The sequence below is a fragment of the Choloepus didactylus genome, chromosome 11, assembly GCF_015220235.1.
Source record: "Choloepus didactylus isolate mChoDid1 chromosome 11, mChoDid1.pri, whole genome shotgun sequence".
NCBI lineage: Eukaryota > Metazoa > Chordata > Mammalia > Pilosa > Megalonychidae > Choloepus > Choloepus didactylus.
The window spans coordinates 25,160,031-25,179,358 of record NC_051317.1 but is presented as its reverse complement, the minus strand read 5'-3'; the positions used below and the strand labels follow the sequence as shown (position 1 = coordinate 25,179,358).

General features: G+C 58.2%; 1 protein-coding gene across 3 annotated transcripts in view; it reads left to right on the top strand.

Annotated features, from left to right (window-relative positions):
* The window catches only part of SLC6A3 (solute carrier family 6 member 3), a 38,576-nt gene extending 22,667 nt beyond the window's left edge, over nt 1-15,909 (top strand). The window contains exons 8-14 of one of the 3 annotated variants that reach the window (XM_037799467.1): nt 2,193-2,305; nt 3,258-3,386; nt 3,705-3,804; nt 5,116-5,216; nt 8,623-8,790; nt 11,548-11,619; nt 15,419-15,909. In XM_037799467.1, coding sequence (XP_037655395.1) covers nt 2,193-2,305; nt 3,258-3,386; nt 3,705-3,804; nt 5,116-5,216; nt 8,623-8,790; nt 11,548-11,619; nt 15,419-15,442 — 707 coding nt within the window. In that variant the 3' untranslated portion in view covers nt 15,443-15,909. Of the gene's footprint in view, nt 1-2,192; nt 2,306-3,257; nt 3,387-3,704; nt 3,805-5,115; nt 5,217-5,437; nt 5,586-8,622; nt 8,791-11,547; nt 11,620-14,998; nt 15,286-15,418 lie in introns of those variants that run through there. The other 2 variants (XM_037799466.1, XM_037799468.1) reach the window with 2 other exon arrangements.
* Nucleotides 15,910-19,328: the final 3,419 nt, after the last annotated feature.

Sequence of the window (19,328 nt, the reverse complement as noted above, 5' to 3'; positions counted from 1 at the left end):
CCCGGGGCTGGGGGCTGGAATCGAACCAGCATGTCCCCCCTGCTGGAAACCGCGCCCCCTTCCAGCAGGGCATCTTGGGGACCACAGAGGACCCCGAATGGCATCTGCTGCTCGGCTGACTGTAGGACCCCATAGGAACTTCGGGGAGATACGTCAGGGCCTGTTTCCCCAGGCTCACGCCTGACCCGCGTCCCGCTGAGGTTTGGGGGAACCAGGGAGAATTGTAAGTCACAGCTCTGTAAGGAGAGGCTTGGGAGACATGTCCGTGAGTCAAGCATACAGACCCTTCCGAGTTAAGCCTGAAAATGGGCAATTACTACCTGGGCTGGGGGGATATTTTTTATTTTAAGATCATTTGGGACTAAAATGGCGTTGAGTCATGGGTGATTCCCTGCACCTCCCCCAAGCTCATGCCCTTCACCCCCACCCCGTGTCTTCACCTGCTGGAATGACGATGCTCCTGGTGGTCCCCAAATGCTCCATGGACTAGGCAACTCTTTGGCTGCCCTGGGGCCTGGGGAGCCCTCTCCTGGTTGGGGTAACAGATTTCTCTTATAGCTTTTAAGCTCAACATAAGCCCCTCTGGCCCCAAGGACTGTATCAGCCAGGATGAATGGGTTCTGCTCAGTAACAAACAACCCCAAAGGCTCAGTGGCTTCAAGCCACACAAGTGTCTATTTTTCCTTGGCCACAAGTGCACCGAAGGTGGGGGGAAGGGTCTCGTGCTCCTCCAAGCCAGCAGGGCCCCAAGCAGAGGGAGCCCCTCTTGATTTGGGGGTGAACCAACGTGCCCGTTTGAGGATAGTCAAGCCACTCCCAACACCCAGCACATATCTGAAGCCAAACATCCCTGCTCTCGGGAGTATCTGGCCCAGCAAATGTGTGACAAGGCCAGCTTGCGTGTCTGCCCTGGACACAGGTGCACACAGGTGTGGCCTGCCCTCAAGCCCGGAGTCTGGAGGGGAGATGGGGGCCCAGCCGCCACCCCACGCCTGAGGAAATGCCCCCTCAGTGCAGCCCCAGGGACGGGGTCTGCTGTGCTGAGAGTCCGTCCAGAGCCCAGGATGAGAGCCCGATGTCAGTGACCCTCCCCAAGGCCCCCAAGTCCCGAGGGCCTGAAGTCACGGAAGTGAGCGTCCCCAGTGCCCTGGACTGAGCCCTGCCCCGACCCCCTGCAGCCGGAAGGGTGCAGGGACAGGGGACGTGGCGCTAAGGCAGAAGAGGGAGGGCATGTCTCAGAAGGCGTACCTGCCCCCAGCCCAGCATGCCCCCCTGTAGGAACCCATCACAAGGCAAGCTCGGGGGGCCCCACGCTGCCTCGAAAGGCACCTTGGAGAGCAGTTATTAGGTCAGAGTTCCTCTGCCTTCATTATCGTTTCTTGAAAAGCATCCATCCTTAAGACATTTCGTTGGCACAGGAAGATACTGATAAAATTTCATTGTTAAAAAAGCAGTGCAACAAGTAGTGTGTCCATTTGTATCACATACGTGTATGGGTGTGCACAGGTACAGCCACATGCAGATATGTGTGTGCATGTGCATACATAGGTAGTTATGTGTGTAAACGTACAAGTGTGTATAAATAGGTACAGCTGCATGCAGATATGTATATACGTATGATGCACATAAGTACAGCCACCTACAGGTGCACGTACAACCACATGCAGATGTGTGTGCATGTGTGTGCGTGTGTGTACATGGGCACAGCTGCATGCAGATGTGTGTGTACACATATGCCTGTGTGTCCATAGGCACAGCTGCATGGATAGACGTGTGCATGCGTGCACACAGATTCAGTACATGCAGACGTGTGTGCCTGTGTGTACTAGGCACAGCTACATGCAGATGTGTGTGTGCATGTTCACGTACACGTGTGCATGTGTGTACGTAGGTGCAGTTGTGGCACGCACAGTGTGCATGGGTAAGTGAACTGGAGAGGCTCTGCCAGGTGCTCGGCTGTGGGTGCAGAGCCACGTGCAGGCCCCTTCCCGCGCTCCTCTGGCTTCCCCTTCCTTCTCTGGGTCCCGCTCTCTCCCCGTCCCGGTGCCCGTCCTGGCCGTGGCGACTTGCAGGGGTGGTGGTGGGCCCTGCAGGAGCCCTCCGGGACCCCGTGTGTCCGTTTGTGACGCCCTGGGCCAGGTGTCGGCAGCACCCTCGGAGGGGCTGCACTGACCAGCGGCGTCCCCCCTCAGGCCCCGGGCTCATCTTCATCATCTACCCCGAGGCCCTGGCCACGCTCCCGCTCTCCTCGGCCTGGGCCGTGGTCTTCTTCGTCATGCTGCTCACGCTGGGGATCGACAGTGCTGTGAGTCCTGGGGCTCGGCCCCGCCCCGCCCCCCCCCTGGGCTTCCCAGACGCACCCCCAGGCTCAGGGACACGCGGGGACCACGGGCAGCGTATCCCGGCTTCCCTGAGGGCATCGCCTGTGTCCCCCATGAGCCCCTGCGTTCAGCGTGGGGGGCCCGAGCTGGGGGTGGAAAGCGCGTCCCAAGGGGCAGGAGGTCCCCAGCCGGGGGGCTTCCCTGCACGCTCCCTCGGCAGCGGGGAGCCCAGGGCCTGCAGGGGCCTCCACCTCCTCCCCGTCGCCTGTTTTGGGGCCCCACAGCTGAGACCCTGTGTCACACATGCTGATGGGAAGCCTCCCCCACGGGGTCCCAGCATTGCCCTCGGCCTCACCCCAAACAGGGGTTCCCAGGGTGCCTTGGTCAGCACACCCGGCGGGGAGCCCTGCGCCCTGGGGAGGGGGTACCCCATAAGCGGGGCGTGCAGGGGAGCTCATCTGTCCAACAGCGCAGGGCAACGGGAGGTCCTTGAGCAGGGCCACCGGGGGATGTCCCCGGTCACAGTGCTTGGGGTCAGCAAGGCTGTCAGCGAGGACGTGCAGTGGGAGGCAAAAGAAAACGGGGTTTGGGGGCACCTTGTGCTTAGAAAAGAGGCCGGCCTCAGAGCTGCCCGCCGGCTGCGGTGGCAGTGGGTGTGCTGACATGAGCTGCCGGGCGTCACCCCCAGGCCTGTGCACGTCATCAGCAGATGGGTGTCCTCTCCGTGGTCGTGGGGCCCGGGGTGGCTCTCCTTTAGGGCGTTTCGCTCCTTGAACTGCTGTGTGGTTCCCTGATTCCATGTCCACCCCCGACATAGCCCAGGGAATGACGTAAAGCCCGGCCCAGGCGTGCAGGGGGTCCTGCCCCAGCCCCCGCAGCCCCCAGTGTCCCCCCGGCCCTGCAGCCGCAGCACCTGGCCTTGCCCGTCCCCTGCAGATGGGCGGGATGGAGTCGGTGATCACGGGCCTGACGGACGAGTTCCAGCTGCTGCACCGGCACCGCGAGCTCTTCACCCTCCTCATCGTCCTGGCCACCTTCCTGCTGTCCCTGCTCTGCGTCACCAGCGTATGTGTGGCCACCGGCCCGCGGGCCCGGGCCTGCTGCAGACAGGCGCGCAGTGTCGGCTTGACATGCGGTTCATAACAGGGGTCCCCCAAACTGGATGTTTCTAAAAGGGGCTCCACTTTCAGCTGTGAGCCCAAGCGGCCTCCAGTGGCCTCAGCGCTGGACGGTGGGGCCTGTGGGCCGTGTGGCCGTGGGGGTGCTGGGGAACACTGCCAGGTTTGGCGTTCAGTTGGTTCCAGCTCGGATTGCCCGGGAGCCTGGGAAAGGGGATGAGGTGTTGCTTCATTGTTGTGAGGTGGCGTGTCCCCCTCCCTGCAGGGCGGCATCTACGTCTTCACCCTGCTGGACCACTTCGCAGCTGGCACGTCCATCCTCTTCGGGGTGCTCATCGAAGCCATCGGGGTGGCCTGGTTCTACGGTAAGCGGGGCCTGCGTGGGGGCCGGGCGTACACAGGGCTCTGCCGGCTCGTGACCCTCCATGGCCTCCCCTGGCTTTGTCACTGTGCCGCCTCCTTGCTGGCACGGCTGCCGTGAGAGCGTTTAGGCTCGGGGCACCCATGTGGTGGTCACCACGTGTCAGGGCGGGAGGCGGGGCGGCCGGCCCGGACAGCAGCGCAGTCCACAGAGGCCAGCGTGGCTCAGGAGGGCACCACGCAGACCCAGGAATCCCCTCGGCGCAGCTGGCCCGGGTGGAGCGTCTCTGCCCAGCTAATCCACAGGCGCTCGCCACCGACATAGCCCGTCACCGTGAACTTGGTGCTTTGGAGGCTGCAGAGACGAGGCTCTGCCCATGAGCCGCATAAAATCTCCTCGGTGGGTTTGCCCAAGCCCCAGGGACAGACAGCCGGATGGCAAATCATCACCACCTCACCTATGTGAAACAAAAGCCCTGGTTGTAGTACAATTTCGTCAGTTCGTGCTGGCCGTCCAGCCCCCAGAGGCTCCCCTTGGGCAGGGCGGGCTGTGGGCTCTCCGGGGTCCCACACGGGGGGAGGGGGCCGGGGACAGAGTCGGGGGGCGAGGGGTCCCCAGGGGTCTTGGGCCACGCCTTCTCCGTTCCGCTTGCCTGCAACCCACCTGCCACATCAGGACTTCCGGTGATGGACGCTGGGTGTGGAAGCGGGAAAGCCGAATGGGGGCGTCTTTCTGATGCGCCCCAATGTGTGGTACCTGCAAGACCCAGCCAAAGGCCCTCAGGCCTCGCCGGTCAGGGTTCAGGCCCAGAGTGGGGGCGGCAGGAAGCTGGTGAGAGCTCTCCACCGTTCCTGAAGGAGTTAGGCAATGCCGCCGGGAGGAAAACACACCTCTCGCAGGTGGACACTGGCACTTTTTGGGAAAGAGATGCCAGTTCACCAAGCCTCTAGAAATAGCTTTTCTTGATGAAGAATGATTCGGAGGGGTCCCTTGGACAGCTGGGGGACACAGAGAGGACAGGGGGAGCCTGGACCCCAGGCTGGTGGAGCTGTGGCCGGTCCAGGCCCTCTGTGTGTCATCAGAGCTGGGCAGCGCCTCATCTCAGGCCCACCCACCCGGGACTCACACGGGGTCCTGGGGTCAGCCTTAGACCCCCAGGCCCAGGGAGGACTCTGGGTGCCAGCTGGCAGCCTGAGCTCGGGGTCCCTGGGAGGGGGTCCCAGGTGGCAGCAAGGACCCCCCACACGTGTCCAGAGTCACAGGGAGTGGGCATGGCTGTCCCGACCGGGCCGCATGGCCGCTGCTGTCTCCTCAGGCGTCGGGCAGTTCAGCGACGACATCAAGCAGATGATCGGACAGCGGCCCGGCCTGTACTGGCGGCTGTGCTGGAAGTTCGTCAGCCCCTGCTTCCTCCTGGTAAGGGCAGCGCCCCGCGCCCCGCCCAGCCCGCTGCTGCCCTCCCCCTGCCCACCCCTCCCCCTCCCCCACCCCTGCCCCGCCCCCTCCCCTGCCCCCCTGCCCCCCCCCTGCCCCACCCCTCTCCCTACCCCTGCCCCGCCCCCCTCCCCTGCCCCCGCCCCTCCCCCTGCCCCCACCCCTGCCCCCTGGCTGAGCTGCGGTTGCATCTGGGTCCTCAGGAGAGAAGCCAGTGCTGGGAGCCCAGGCCGGGGGTGAATGTGCTCTGAGACCAGGGATGCCGTGGCTGGAACCAGGGGGGTCCTGGGGGGTCTCAGCCAAGGAGGTCAGGCCCCTGGTTCCCCAGAGGCGTCTCCCCGTTTTCTTTCCACCACCAAGGAAGCCCTCCTGTGAGCCCCAAGGGCCTGGGACGCTGCCCCAGGGCTGCAGCTGTGCAGTGGGCAGGGCACCCAGGCCGGGGGGGCAGGTACTGGGAGCCCCAAGGCCAGACTGTGCCTTAGACGGCCACCCCTCACTGCCCCCAGCACCCCAGCATGGACACCACTAACGCGGCCACTCGGAGACCTTTCTGTCCAGGGCAGGGGTCAGCAAACCACTGTCTGTGCCAGGGCAGTTTCCCTGGGCTATGCCCATCACGTGCTCTGTGGCTGCACCCACGCTGCCTCGGCAGAGACGGTGACCGGCTGGCTCCCGGGGCTGAGCCTGTCTGCCATCGGCCCTTGTGGGCAGGTGACGGCAGATGCCCCAGGTGGCTTCTCCAGGCTGAAGCAGAGAACCGTGAGCTTGTCCAGAGATGAGCCTTCCCCTGGGCAGCTGGCCTGACCCCGTCGGGGACGAGCTTGGGGCAGGTCGCAGGGGCCAGCAGGGGCTCCACGCAGGGTACGGGAGGGATTCCGAGCCCCTGCGTCAGCGGCAGGCACCTGAGGTACGGGAAGCAGCGGGAGGCGGGGACCCCTCTGAGGAGCCCAAAGCAATGACCCCCCGCCACCCACTGCACCTCTGTGGAAATTACACGCCGGTGAGGTTCTAAATCGGGTGGCGCCACTGTCCCTGCAGTAAGACTCCATGCCCAGTTAATTGTGCACCAGGAGGGCCCCGGCAGCTCGAGTTGGCAGCCGTTCCAGCCCACAAGCAGCCCCCAGATGGGGCACGGAGGGGACCCCTGCCTAGGAAACAACCGCAGGGCTCGCCTCCTGGCCCCCGAGTCCGATGCAGCCGCTCCGTCCGCACCTTCTCAGTCTTGATCGCCTGGGGAGGCCACACAGGACCCTCGGCCTTCAGAGCTGAAACGCGCCACGGATCTGACTGCACTGTGAACCTTCCACGAGGACGTGCTCCTCGGAGCTTTAAGTGAAATCTACACACTCTGCGGGACAGCACTTCATTTTGCCACCTTGATAGAAACAGGCAATCTTCTTGCTTTATATCATTTTATATTTAGTTTAGAATCTGTTTCCCATCAAGTCATAATGACTTTGGCAGACAAATGAAGTTCTGCGTCGTCTTACCTGTCTTTGTGTCACCGTGTGGCCGCGTGCCCTGGGCACGTGTCAGCGTCTGGTGGAACGGAGAGTTCCGCCCGCTTCCACGGGACTGCAGCCGCGTCGCACAGCCCTGCGCCCCCAGGGGTCAGTCGTGCCAGCCAAGGCCAACTCACGCATCAGCAGGTGCTTTGGGCACACTCGGGTCTTTCCAGGAGACGTGGGCGCTTTGAACAAAACAAAACTATCACAGCAACGCCTAGTGTCATGTGCCCGAGACGTCCGTTTGAGGAAAGCCTAGCTTTGTGTGCCGTCGCGACACCTCCCGGGCAGCCGGACGTCCCGGGTCCGAGGCACCCGGGGGGGTCCGCTGAGCGCAGAGGTTCATTTTAGCTGCAGTCCTGACCGCTCTGCAGCCCGGCCCCCAAACCCAGAGTTGAGTAGAAGCAGCGCATTACGAGGTTGTTGAGCTGGTACGGATACGTGCGAACAAATATTCTTTCGAAAGTTGAATGTCTGAACGTTACCTTTCTTGAAACTGAAAAAAATTGACAGAGTAAAAATTTTCATCATCAGCCACATCACAACCATGCCCACTAGAGTTTCCTTTGTTTTCTTGGAAGAAGCCAGCTCTCCCTGGTGTGCAGCACATGCTCAGGTGTGCGGTACACACTTGGGTGTGCAGGACATGTTCAGGTACGGGACACGCTGGGGTATACAGCATACATGTAGGTGTGCAGTGCACATCTAGGTATACGGTTGTCACCTGAGAAACAACTAATTAAGGTTCCAGGCAATCAAGGCATTTATTTAGGGTCTTGGAATTGCAGTTCGGGGAGCACAGGATGAGGGGGCACCCCAAATTGTGTCCTGCCTTGGCATTTCCAGGCGAGGGCTTTTAAAGAAAAAGACGATTGGACGAGCTGCATGTGGTTGGTGGCTGCTTGGGGAGCACCAGTGCCCTTCAGGTTAGATGGTTCCGAGCTCTGCATCTCAGGGTTTGCTTTATGGTCTTGGGGTTTGAGGAACGTGTCGCTCGGGGCTTTGCCCACTGCGGCAGGTTGTGAGCTCTGGCGAGACCTGCCTGAGAGAAATCTCCAGAATGACCTCCTGGCTCTGCTTTAAATTTCTCAGCCATTGTTATTGTTACTATATGGTACTTGTTGTACCATTTCCCTCCTCTGATCAAGATCTTTCTCTGAAAGCATCGTGGATCATCACGAAATCAGTGTCCTGTGTGGCTACTTTGGTTTTGTTTTTAAGCAAATAGAGGAGAGCAGAATGGGCTACCCTGGGCTAGGAAAGAATTGGCTGTGTCAGCGGAATTCCACCTCGGGAGGACAGTGTTGAGAGAAAACTCATTTCAGAAATGGGGCTGGGGGTGCACGGGCCCCCCCATGGGGCTTGTCTCACCGTGGGGTGCCGGCTGCACCCGGGAGTGCCGAGCCTGCCCGGCCACCTTGGGCCTCGGTGCCGAGTAGCCCGGGCTGTGGGACTTGGGTGCTCAATGGGCTGGCACCGCCACCTTCCCCACACGCACAGGCCCTCCGGGCGTGACGACAAGGGTTTCGGAGAACGCGGAGGAGACCCCTGCTGCCCCACACGCCACTGGAAGGCTCTGCCCCCTCGGCCTACATCGTCCTCAAGACATGACCCCCAGGGCTCCCAGACCCGGGCCAAGCCCACACCTGCCTCTTTTTTTTTTTTATTGTTATTATTTTTAAACTATTTATTTTCTTTTTCAATTATTTTATTTTTTATTTTTGCTTTATTTTATTTTCGTCATTCCCTTACTGCCTTGCCCTGCAGGCCAGCCACGCGCCGTGCTCACCGGCTCCCTGCGGCTGGCGGGGGCTGCTCTCCCCATCGGCCCTCGGGCCCCACCGGGGAGGCGCCACCTCACGCTCCGTGTCCCTTGGTTGCAGTTTGTGGTGGTGGTCAGCATCGTGACCTTCAGGCCCCCACACTACGGCACCTACGTCTTCCCCGACTGGGCCACCGCGCTGGGCTGGACCATTGCCGCCTCGTCCATGTCGATGGTGCCCATTTATGCCGCCTACAAGTTCTGCAGCCTGCCTGGGTCCTTCCGAGAGGTGGGTGCGGGGCCCTGCGGGTGGGCTCAGGATCGCCAGAGGGGTGGCTGGCAGTGGCGCTGACCACCAGGGCGAGGGCGAGAGGCTGACTGGCCGCGGGCTGGGAGGGTCCCTGTGTGACGTGTGTGCCCGTGTGTCTGCGTATGTGCCTGTGTGTGCACCTGTGTCCATGTGTCCATGGGTCTGTATGTGTCTCTGTGTCCATGTGCCTGTGTGTCCGTGTATCCATGTGTCTGTGTGTGTCCATGTGTCTGTGTGTCCCTGTGTCCATGTGTCTATGTCCATGTGTCTGTCATGTGTCTGTGTATTCATGGATCCTGGTGTCTGTGTGTCCATTTGTCCATATGTCTGTGTATCTGTGTGTCCATATGTCCATCATGTGTCTGCGTCCATGTGTCCCTGTGTCTGTGTGTCCAAGTATCTGTGTGTCTGTGTGCCTATTTGTGTGTCTGTCATGTGTCTATGTGTGTCCGTGTGTCCCTGTGTCCATATGTCCATGTGTCCATGTGTCCGCATGTGTACCCATGTGTCCATATGTCCATGTGCCTGTGTGTTTTTGTGTCCATGTGTGTGGGTGTCCAGGAGTGTCCACATGTCTGTGTGTCCATGTGAACATGTGTCTCTGTGTGTCTATTTGTGTGTCTGTCCTTGTGTCTTTGTGTCCGTGTCCATGTGTTTGTGTGCCTGTGTGTCCATATGTCCGTATGTCCATGTGTACATGTGTCTATTGTGTGTCTGTGTCCCTGTGTCCATGTGTCTTTGTGTGTCCCTGTGTCTGTGTGCTTGTGTGTCCCTGTGTCCACATGTCTGCCTATGTGTCCACATGTCCAAGCATCTGTGTGCCTGTTTGTCTGTGTGTCTGTCATGTGTCTGTGTGTCTGTGTCCATGTGTCTATATGTCCATGTGTCTGTATATCTGTGTGTCCATGTATCCATCGTGTGTCTGTGTCTGTGTGTCCCTGTGTCTGTGTGTGTCTGTATGTCTGTCATGTGTCTTTGTGTCCCTGTGTCCATCTGTGTCCATTCGTCTGTGTGTCCATATATCCATGTGTCCATCATGTGTCTGTGTGTCCGTGTCCCTGCGTCTGTGTGTCCTTGTGTCTGTGTGCCTGTTTGTCTGTCTGTCATGTGTCTGTGTGTCCATGTGTCTGTGTGTCCATGTGTCCGTATGTCCGTGTATCCTTATGTCCATTTGTCCGTCATGTGTGTCCCTGTGTCTGTCTGTGTGTCCAAGTATTCGTGTGTCTGTGTGCCTGTTAGTCCATGTGTCTGTCATGTGTCTTTGTGTGTCCGTGTGTCCCTGTGTCTGTGTGTCCTAGTATCCATGTGTCTTTGTGCCTATTTGTCTGTGTGTCTGTCATGTGTCTGTGTGTCTATGCTTGAGGGGATGAGTCTGGACAAGGATGGTGCTCTGGAGGTGACCTCGGGGCTGTGACCCTCTCCTGGTGGCTGAGCCCCTGGGGGCCACGGGGGCCGTCGGGAAACCCGGGTGGGGAATTCCTGCGTGGCCTCGAGGTGGCTCTGGGCCCTGAGAGTGGCCCCTCCGTGTGCTGCCTCATTCGGTCCTCAGGTGAGGGGGGCAGGTGACCCCGTCCCACAGGCCCCGCTGTGGAGCAGCCAATGCTGTGCCTCCGGGGAAGGACAGAGACCAGTTCTCCGTGAAGGCGCACACACGATAAGGGCCAGCGGTGGGAGTTCACGGAAAGCTGCCGTGTTCCCGCCCCACAAGCGTTCTGGCAAACAGTTGTCCTGGCCGTGGGCGGCAAAGCCTGGCTGCCCCCAGCTGGATCCAAGGACCCACCTTGGGGCCTGGAGGCAGTGGTGGGTGCCCCCCAGCCATGGTGACCGGCCCCTCCAGCTTGAGTCCGGTCAGGCCAGGGCCCGGGGCCAGCACGGTGCACAGCCAGGGCTGCTGCCTGGACTCTCAGAGGTGGGGGACCCAGGGTCTGGGGTGGCCCCAGGCAAAGCACAACAGCACCCCATCTCCAAGCCCTGCTCGCTGACCCCCACCTCTTCTGTGGAGACCTAGCCCAGGGGAAGAGGGAGGTGGCCGGCAGTCCCCACGGGGAGGTGGCCTCTCTGGGTCCCTGGGAGGCCCTGGTTAGCCCAGGAGCTGAGAAGACGGAGGGCCTGCAGCTCAGCTGGCCTAAAAGCCTGGTTTCCCAGCCTCTCCACAGCCACCACCCGAGCATAAACCAAGTAACGCCTCAGTAGCCGGGGCAGGTACAATTGGGCTGCGGTGACAGCTGAGGAGAGGGCAGAGCCCAGAGTTTCCCCAGGAAACCCAGCCTCCGAGAGATGAGAGACAAGGCTCCCAGGCACCCGGAAGTGCACGAGGCTACAGGCCGCCTCCTGCTTTGGGGACACTAGATGCTCTCCGTCCAGGATCCAGGAAAACCAGCCGCAGCCCTGGTAGCGGGAGGCCAGTTCGGTGGTCACAGCTCTGGGTGTTTGCGTGTCAAAAGGCCAGCAGCTCCCTGCATAGACGTGCTTCAGGGCACCCCCAACCCGTCCACCCGGGCTCAGCGAGCCGGACGCGTCCCCTCGCTGCCCATTTTCTCCTGAGGAACCTGCACTGGCATCGACTTTGCATTTGAAAACCCGCCACCCCCGAGACCACACCTCACTTCCAGTTGGGGGTTTGATGGCTTCTCTGCCTGGTCCTGGGATTTGAGGAGGCTCGACGGACAGTCACGCGAGGGCCGCACAGTGGCCGAGGGGGGCGTGCTGGCACCGAGGGTCTTTGCTCTTTTTCAGAAACTGGCCTACGCCATCACGCCCGAGAAGGACCGCGAGCTGGTGGACGGCGGGCAGATCCGCCAGTTCACGGTGCGTGGCGCGGGCCCCGGGCGGGAGGGCGCAGGGGGATCGGGCGCGGGGGACAGCCGGGGGACAGCCGCGTGCCAGGCCGCCCCGAGGCTGCAGCACGTGCTCACGCAGACGGGGTGTGCCCGGCGCTGTCCTCGGTGCTGACGGAGACCTGGGAGCCCCTGTGCTGGGGCTGCAGAGAGACAGCAGGTGGCAGGCGGCGGCGGGCAGTGGGGAGGAGAAGAAAGCGGGGGGGGCGGCACAGAGCGTGCCTGGGGCCGGGGGTCCTCGGGGTCCTCTCTGTGAGGTGACACCGTGTGCAGGGAGAGGGGCTTGGAGGGGTGGGCTCAGCTCCCACGAGCACGGGCAGGGGACCCTGCTTCTCTTGGGGGCACAAGGGAGCAGGAGGGGCAGCCAGGGTCCGGACCCAGCAGCCCTCCCGCCCTCTGTGAGGGCTGGAGCCCGGACTGGGCTGTCTTCCGGGCTGGGCACATGTTCGGAGTTGGTTCTTCTGGTAACTTGAACCCACCCGCTTTCCGTGATGATGCTTCTGTCCTTAAAGTCCTCTTAATCCGAGATGACTACGGTGCCCCAGGTTTCTCTTGAATATGCCTGGAATATCTCTCACAGTCTTCCAACTTTCAGCCTCTTAGTGTTCTTAAGATTTAGTCATCTTTGTAAATATACCATAAATCTCGATTTTTTTACTCGGATAATCTGGCAAATTAATTCATATACTTCAGTTGTGATTAATGGCAGGTTTGGACCTGGATTCTGCTATCTTTATAATTTTATTTGTCCTACTTCTGATGCTTATGTTTTTCTGTATTGCCTTTTTATTTGTTGGTTTTTATTTTGGTTTGTTTTTCTTATTACACTTTTTCCTCTACTTGTTTGGAACGTGTATGGCTTATTCTATTTTAGTGTTAACCCTTGAAATTGTGCCATGAATACTTAGCTAAAAGTCTAAAGTGAAACAATATTTCAACACCCATCCTGGATTTTACAAGGACTTAAATCTTCCTCCTCTGGATTAATACTCTGTTATTGTCCAGCATCCCGATTATGTCTTTTTAAAACTCATAAATCAGACAGTGTCGTTACCCTCACCATCATCATCATCATCATCATTTTGTGTGCACTATGTTCCTTTCGATTAACGTCCATGTTTAGTTTTAATTTATTTGTCCATCCTTCTTTTTGGCATATCCAATTTTCTCTCTAGTTTTTTTTTTTTTTTCCAAAAAACTATCCTCCAGATATTCCTTTAAAGAGTCCTCTTGATGACCTCCTCACTTTTATGCACCTGTAAATGTCTTTATTTTGCCCTTGCTCAAGAGAGACTTCCCTGGGCCCACGGTTCTAGGCTGGCGGTTACCGTCCTCCAGCCCTCTGTCTGCTGACCCCACAATCGACCGAGACGCACGTGGCCCTGGGTACATGGTTCTGTGGCACAATTTGCCGTTGTGCCCAGGAGCCCCGAGCTCTCTTTGCCTGTGAGGCTTCTGGGCACAGATTTCCTTTCATTTGTTCTGCTCAGGATATGCTGTGTGCCCAGGATTGGCGGATTCATGTTTTTTATCAGTCCTGATACTTTTGCATCCACACTTTTAAATACTGCCTTTACCTTTCTCTGGTTCCCCCTGGGGCTCCAGTGCAGCCAGACTTTGCTGGATCCTTGTTCTGGTTTGCTAATGCTGCCGAAATGCAAAATACTGGAAATGGATCGGCTTTTATAAAGGGGTTTATTTGATTACAAAGTTACAGTCTTAAGGCCGTAAAGTGTCCAAGGTAACACATCAGCAATCGGGTATCTTCACTGGAGGATGGCCAATGGCGTCCGGAAACCTCTGTTAGCTGGGAAGGCACGTGGCTGGCGTCTGCTCCAAAGTTGTGGTTTCAAAATGGCTTTCTCCCAGGACGTTCCTCTCTAGGCTGCAGCTTCTCTCCAAAATGTCACTCCTAGTTGCTCTTGGGGTGTTTGTCCTCTCTCAGCTTCTCTGGAGCAAAAGTCTGCTTTCAACTCTGTAAACTGCAGTTCCTCTCTCAGCTCCTGTGCATTCAAAGTGTCTCTGGGCTGTAGCAAGCTCACTCCTTCTGTCTGAGCTTATATAGTGCTCCAGTGATCTAATCAAGGCCCATGCTGAATGGGCAGGGCCACACCTCCATGGAAACTATCCAGTGAAAGATCTCGCCCACACTTGAGTGATCACATCTCCACAGAAACATCCAATCAAAAGTCTCCAACCCAATCAACACCAATACGTTTCCTTTCCACACAAGACTGCATCAAAGATAATGGTGTTTTGGGGGACATAATACATCCAAACTAGCACAATCCTCCAAGTTACTTTTTTTTAAATTTTGGGCCTCAGGTGCACAATTGGGTATCACACTCATCGTTAGTCCACACATGGCCATTTTTAGTTGTCTATTTATCTAAATAACAAAATAAGCCCCTGTGAACCTTCCTCATGAGAAGTGAACATCAATAATTAGTTACGTCTTCCCCTCTGGCCCCAGGTCTGTGCCCAGAAGCAAACACAGTCTTGACCTAGAATTGACCTTCCATGGCCCTTTTCACTATAGAGCTTTGTTCCCTCTATTGTTATTCCTACATTCCTAAAATGTGTTGTTTAGTTTCAGTTGTTCTTAGCTTTATTAAAAAGGTTCTTGTTCTGACTGAATTTTTTGGTTAAATTTTTCCCCATGTGTATATAGGATAGCACCATCTGACTTCTCTGCCTGCTTCTGGTGCCTGAAGTTCGTTGAGTTTCTGGGATCTTTGGGTTTATATTTTTCATCAAATTTGAAATTTTTTTCAGCCATTACTTCTTAAAATGTATTTTCTGCAGTCCCTCTCTGCTGCCCTTCAGGGACTCCAGTTATACATATATTAGACCACTCTACGTTGTCTCACAGTTCATTGGTATTCTGCTTATTATTTTATTCTCTTTCTCTCTGTGCTCATTTTGGATGCCCTCTTTGCTACTTCTTTCGGGTCACTCATCTCTTCTCCTGCAATGCTAACCTGCTCTTAGCTCCACCCAGCATCCCCTTCCCTGGCTGCAGTCTGGAAATTCTCCAGGCAATGAGCTGGGGCAGCCGTGGGGCACACCTTGTTTGTTTCCCAACTCTTAGGGAATACTGTCTTGCTGTCTGATGTCCACTGTCTTGAAAACCATTGCTACAGGTATTTTGGTGTTTGATTGTTTAAGGTGGGAGGGTAAATTCAGTTCCTGTTTCTCCATCTTTCTATACAGCTATGGTTCATTTATTTTGACTTCTGTGTAATATTCATATGTAAAGATACCACAATTCAGTTATCAATTTTCCCTCTAATATCTCCTTTTATTCTGTTCTACTCCACTAACAGTTACCTATTTTAATTCATCTTTAGAAGTCACATTTGGTCTGTTTCCTCTGAAAAGTGCATCATTATAATCACATATGCCATTTAAACACATTTCAAAGATCTGGAACCAGCTCCAAGACCAACGGGTGCCCAGTTGTCTGTCCGCCCAGCTGTTCCCCGGGATGAGACCACCAAGGCCTCCGGCAGCCACTGGGCTCCCTCGACTTTTATTTATCGAGGAACAGCATGTTTATGTAAATTTGCCCGTGGGCATCAGGTCTTTGGGGCTGCGTTGGTCCAGCGTCCCTTGGGGTGAGCTTTCCCCTGGGGCAAGCCGCAGCGGCCGGCCCCTGGCTGTAGAACTCTGCTGACCTCTGAGCTAGGAGGGGGGGGGGGCAGCAAGGAGCTGCCTTCGCCAAGTGCCTCCTCACTTCATTTCTGAATAAATCCCTATTTTCTTTCCAGCTCCGCCACTGGCTAATGGTTTAAAGAAGAATGAAGATGGAAGGCCCGTGGAAAAGTCATCTCTCAACACAGGAGAGGTGCAAAGAAGAAGGGGACTTTAAGCTTAGAGGAAAGGAGAGATGCTTATACTATTTAACCTCTACCTTACTGGGGAAAAAAGGCTTTTATCTGACTGTTTACACACTGTCCATGCCATGGGAGCAACGGCTCCCCGTCTGTCCTGTGTTGGTGTAATAGCTAAACCTGTGTGCCGAGGCTCAGCGCCCAGCCCCTGGCCCCGCAGTGTAGACTGGCCTCTAACGTCGTGTTCTATTTATGTAGCGTTGAGTCCCCACCCCCTGCACCTGACCTCCAGACTGTCCTAGGGGCACGGGTCTCACTTGTCGTTTGTGGGTTTTGAGGAAAAGAACATGATAAATAGGGACACTCTGTACTGAAAATCCAAGTGCTCATAATAGCTTCCTGGATCATTTATTTCACTCATATTAAAAAAAAAAGTATCATGTGTTGTCTAATTGTGCAGAATGTGAAATTAAAGAAACTGTTAATTATTGCAAAGCCTTTTCTAAACACCTAGCCCTGAGTGAAGGCTGTGAATGGACAACGAGCTTACACATCACACTCGGGGTCGGCCCACAGCCCCCCAGGGTGGCAGTGCCTCGTGTGTGCAATTGGGGGATCCTGTGTATTGTTTTGTGCTGAGGGAAATTAAAATCGGTGCCATCAGTTTGGGTGGCCGTGTTTCCTGCTCGGGTCCCGGCCAGCTCATGTTCGCCTCCCCGGACCGCCTGGCCATGGGCAAGCGTGCACCTCCCCACCAGGTGTGCATCCCCGCCCTGGGGGCCTGCAGGGCTGGGGCCTGGGACCTGCCACCGGAAGAACACACCAAAATCTTTTCTCTTAGGTACACGTCACCCCCATAACAATACTTTTTTTTTATGTTGGGGGGTGGTTTTATTAAATCATGTTTACCTGTGAATGAAAAATAGTTGTCAGAACGCAAGGCTGGTTTCTGAAAATGTTTGCCGCCGTTCCCACCTGTGCACACGGGAACGTTAGCAGTGCCAGGTGAAGGGTGGGTGCCGCCCACAGTCCACCCTGCAGCCTGATGCCCGCTGGAGCTGCGAGGACCCCCAGTGCTGCCGGCTTTTCCTGCTCCTTGGTGGGCTGCCGTGTTCCCAGGCCCGCGGGACCCCTGCTCACCGCCCAAGACCAGAACTTGCCGCTCCACGGGGAATGTTAGCTCGTTGACCACAAGGTCATTGGCAGCACGGCCACGAGGAGTCAGCTCACGTCCTCCTTTCCAAGTGTCCGGCCGCGTGCCCCGTCCAGAGCCAAACACCACCCCGTCCTCCCGTGTCTCAGGCATCAGTATCTCGTGTGGACGTCACCAGTAATCAGAACACCCCGCGGGGTGCACAGCCTTGGGCAGAGGCTGCAGTTTTGCTCGATGCTGTCATGTTCACCTGCCCGGGGCCCCTGCCCACCCCAAGGTCAGTTTGTCTGTCTGAGGCCCTGTGTCCCACACGCTCGCCCCAGCCTGGCTCTCCATGCGTGTGAGACCCATCCTGCACACGGCATCTGCCGTCTGTCTGACAGCTCCAGCACCGCTCCTCGGGATCTGAGTCCGGAGGGTTCCGGCTGACCCCCACGGGTCTGGGCTGACTGTCCCCCCGGGGACACCGCCTGCTGCTTCTGGTCTGAGCTCCTGAGCTGCGCCCGGATGCGCCCCCTCCTCGCTCCAGCCTCCTCCCCTCCCCAGGTCCAGTGGCCCGGAGGTTCCCTGGGAACGGATGGCCGCTGCCCTCCTGGGGGGCTTCCTGCCCCCGGCCTTGGCCCCTGACTGTCTCGTGTCCACTCTGTGGCCAAAGAGGCCCTGGTGGAACCCCATCAGCTCAGCCTCCACCCACAGGACCCCCAGGTCTTGTCCTCACGCTTGGAATACACGCCCACGCCCCACCAAGGCCCAGGACTGGTCAGCGGGTCACTCCCCCCAGGCTCTGCCTCAGCCCTGCTCCGGGCCTCAGGCTGCCACGCTGACCCCAGGCCCCACGGGCACGTTCCCTGTCCCCCAGGGCAGCTGCTCTTGCCCCAGGGCTCCAGACATAGGCCAGGCCTCCTTCCTGACACGGTGCCTTTCCCACCCCCAGATCCACGGGGCTGCCACAACAAGGCTGCTCGAGGCCCCGCCCCACTGCTCAGGACCCTCCCTGTCACCCCAGGCCCCACCCCACCACCCCTGGGCCCCGCCCATCACCTGACGCTACACCCTACTGCTCTGGGCCGCACCCACTCCCCACTGCTCTGGGCCCCACCCACTCCCCCAGGCCCTGCCCCACCACCCCCAGGTCCCACCCATCACCTGAGGCCACGCCCTATCACTCTGAGCCCCACCCACGCCCCCAGGCCACCACCCACGCCCAATGCCCCAGGCATTGCCCCACTCTCTCCAGAGCTTTGGACTCCAGCGGCTTCGAGGGGCCAGGCCCATGGCCCTGGCATCTTTGCACCCGCTGGGACAGGACGTGGGGCGCCCAGGCTCAAACCTGGGGCCCCGCAGAGCCGAGGCAGCTGCTGAGACCCCAGAAGGCGCTGACCCCCGTTCCCACAGGTCGCCGGCCAGCTGCAGGCTCTGCAGACAAGCTAACACGGGAGGGGAGCAAGGCAGCCCGACCCAGACTCCAAGGCTAGGCGAGTGGGCCCCTTGGTCCCCACGATTTATCCGGACGTCCCTGGGGTGGGGGAGGCACTGGGAGGGGAAGCTACCAGGGGTGAAGGGACCTGGGGTCAAGTGACCTGGGGCAGATAAGGGACCCGGGGGGGCAGGGGGTGGGCAGAATGGGGAAGCGCGAGAAGCCAAGCAAGTGCAGAGTCTGGCCTCGGCCTGACCACGGGGGCTCCCGAGGGGGGCTGCCTCCCCCAGGTCCCCTGGAGGTTTTCCACCTTGCCGGGCTGTGGAAGGGGCTCAGGAGCCCATGGGCAGAACTGCGAGGATTATGAGGTCCAGGCAGTGCCACCGGGCCACCACCTCCCTCCCTGACACTGCTCCTCCCTCCTGGGCCATGCTCACGCCCACAGCTCTTGCTGCCCACCCTGAGGCCGCCCTCCTCCTGGGGACTGGCACCCATCCGTCTGCCCCCTTACCCACCGCTGCCCTCCATCCCTGGAGCTTCCCGGGCTGCTTGCCGTTGTCCTGGGGGCTGGCGTGCAGGGCCCAGCTCCTAAGGGGACCCAGGAAGTGCTTGGTGGCCACAGGTCATCACCCCCGGACCACACCCTCACCTCTGGGTCACCACGTGTCAGTGTCTGGCTGCAGTGGCCAGAGCCGTCCCCCACGAGCTATAGAAGGGGCCATGGGACGTGCAGCAAAGCCCTCCGTGGGCTGACCCCACGGCCACGTGCGCAGAACTTGGGACCCGGGTTCCCAGAGGGCCCACCCACCCCGGGGGCCCTGGATCCTGGCCCCTCAGCTGCCCGGCCCCCAGGAGGGCTCCCCCTCCTTGGTCTTTGAAGATTGGTGGCTTCAGGGGAGTCTTCTCCGGAGGCAGACACAAGCAGCCATGCAGTCCCCATGTGTTCCGGTTTGCTAATGCTGGCACTTTGTAAAACACCAGAGATGGACTGGCTTTTATAAAGGGGGTTTATTTGGTTACACAGTTACAGTCTTAAGGCCATAAAGTGTCCAAGGTAACACATCAGCAATCGGGTCCCTTCACTGGAGGATGGCCAACGGCATCCAGAAAACCTCTGTTAGCTGGGAAAGCACATGGCTGGCATCTGCTCCAAAGTTCTGGTTCAAAATGGCTTTCTCCCAGACTGCTCCTTTCTGGGCATCTGGGGCTGTTCCTTTAGTTTGTCCCAGGCAAACTCTGGACTAGCTAAAGTCTACTTTCAATGGCCATTTTCAAAA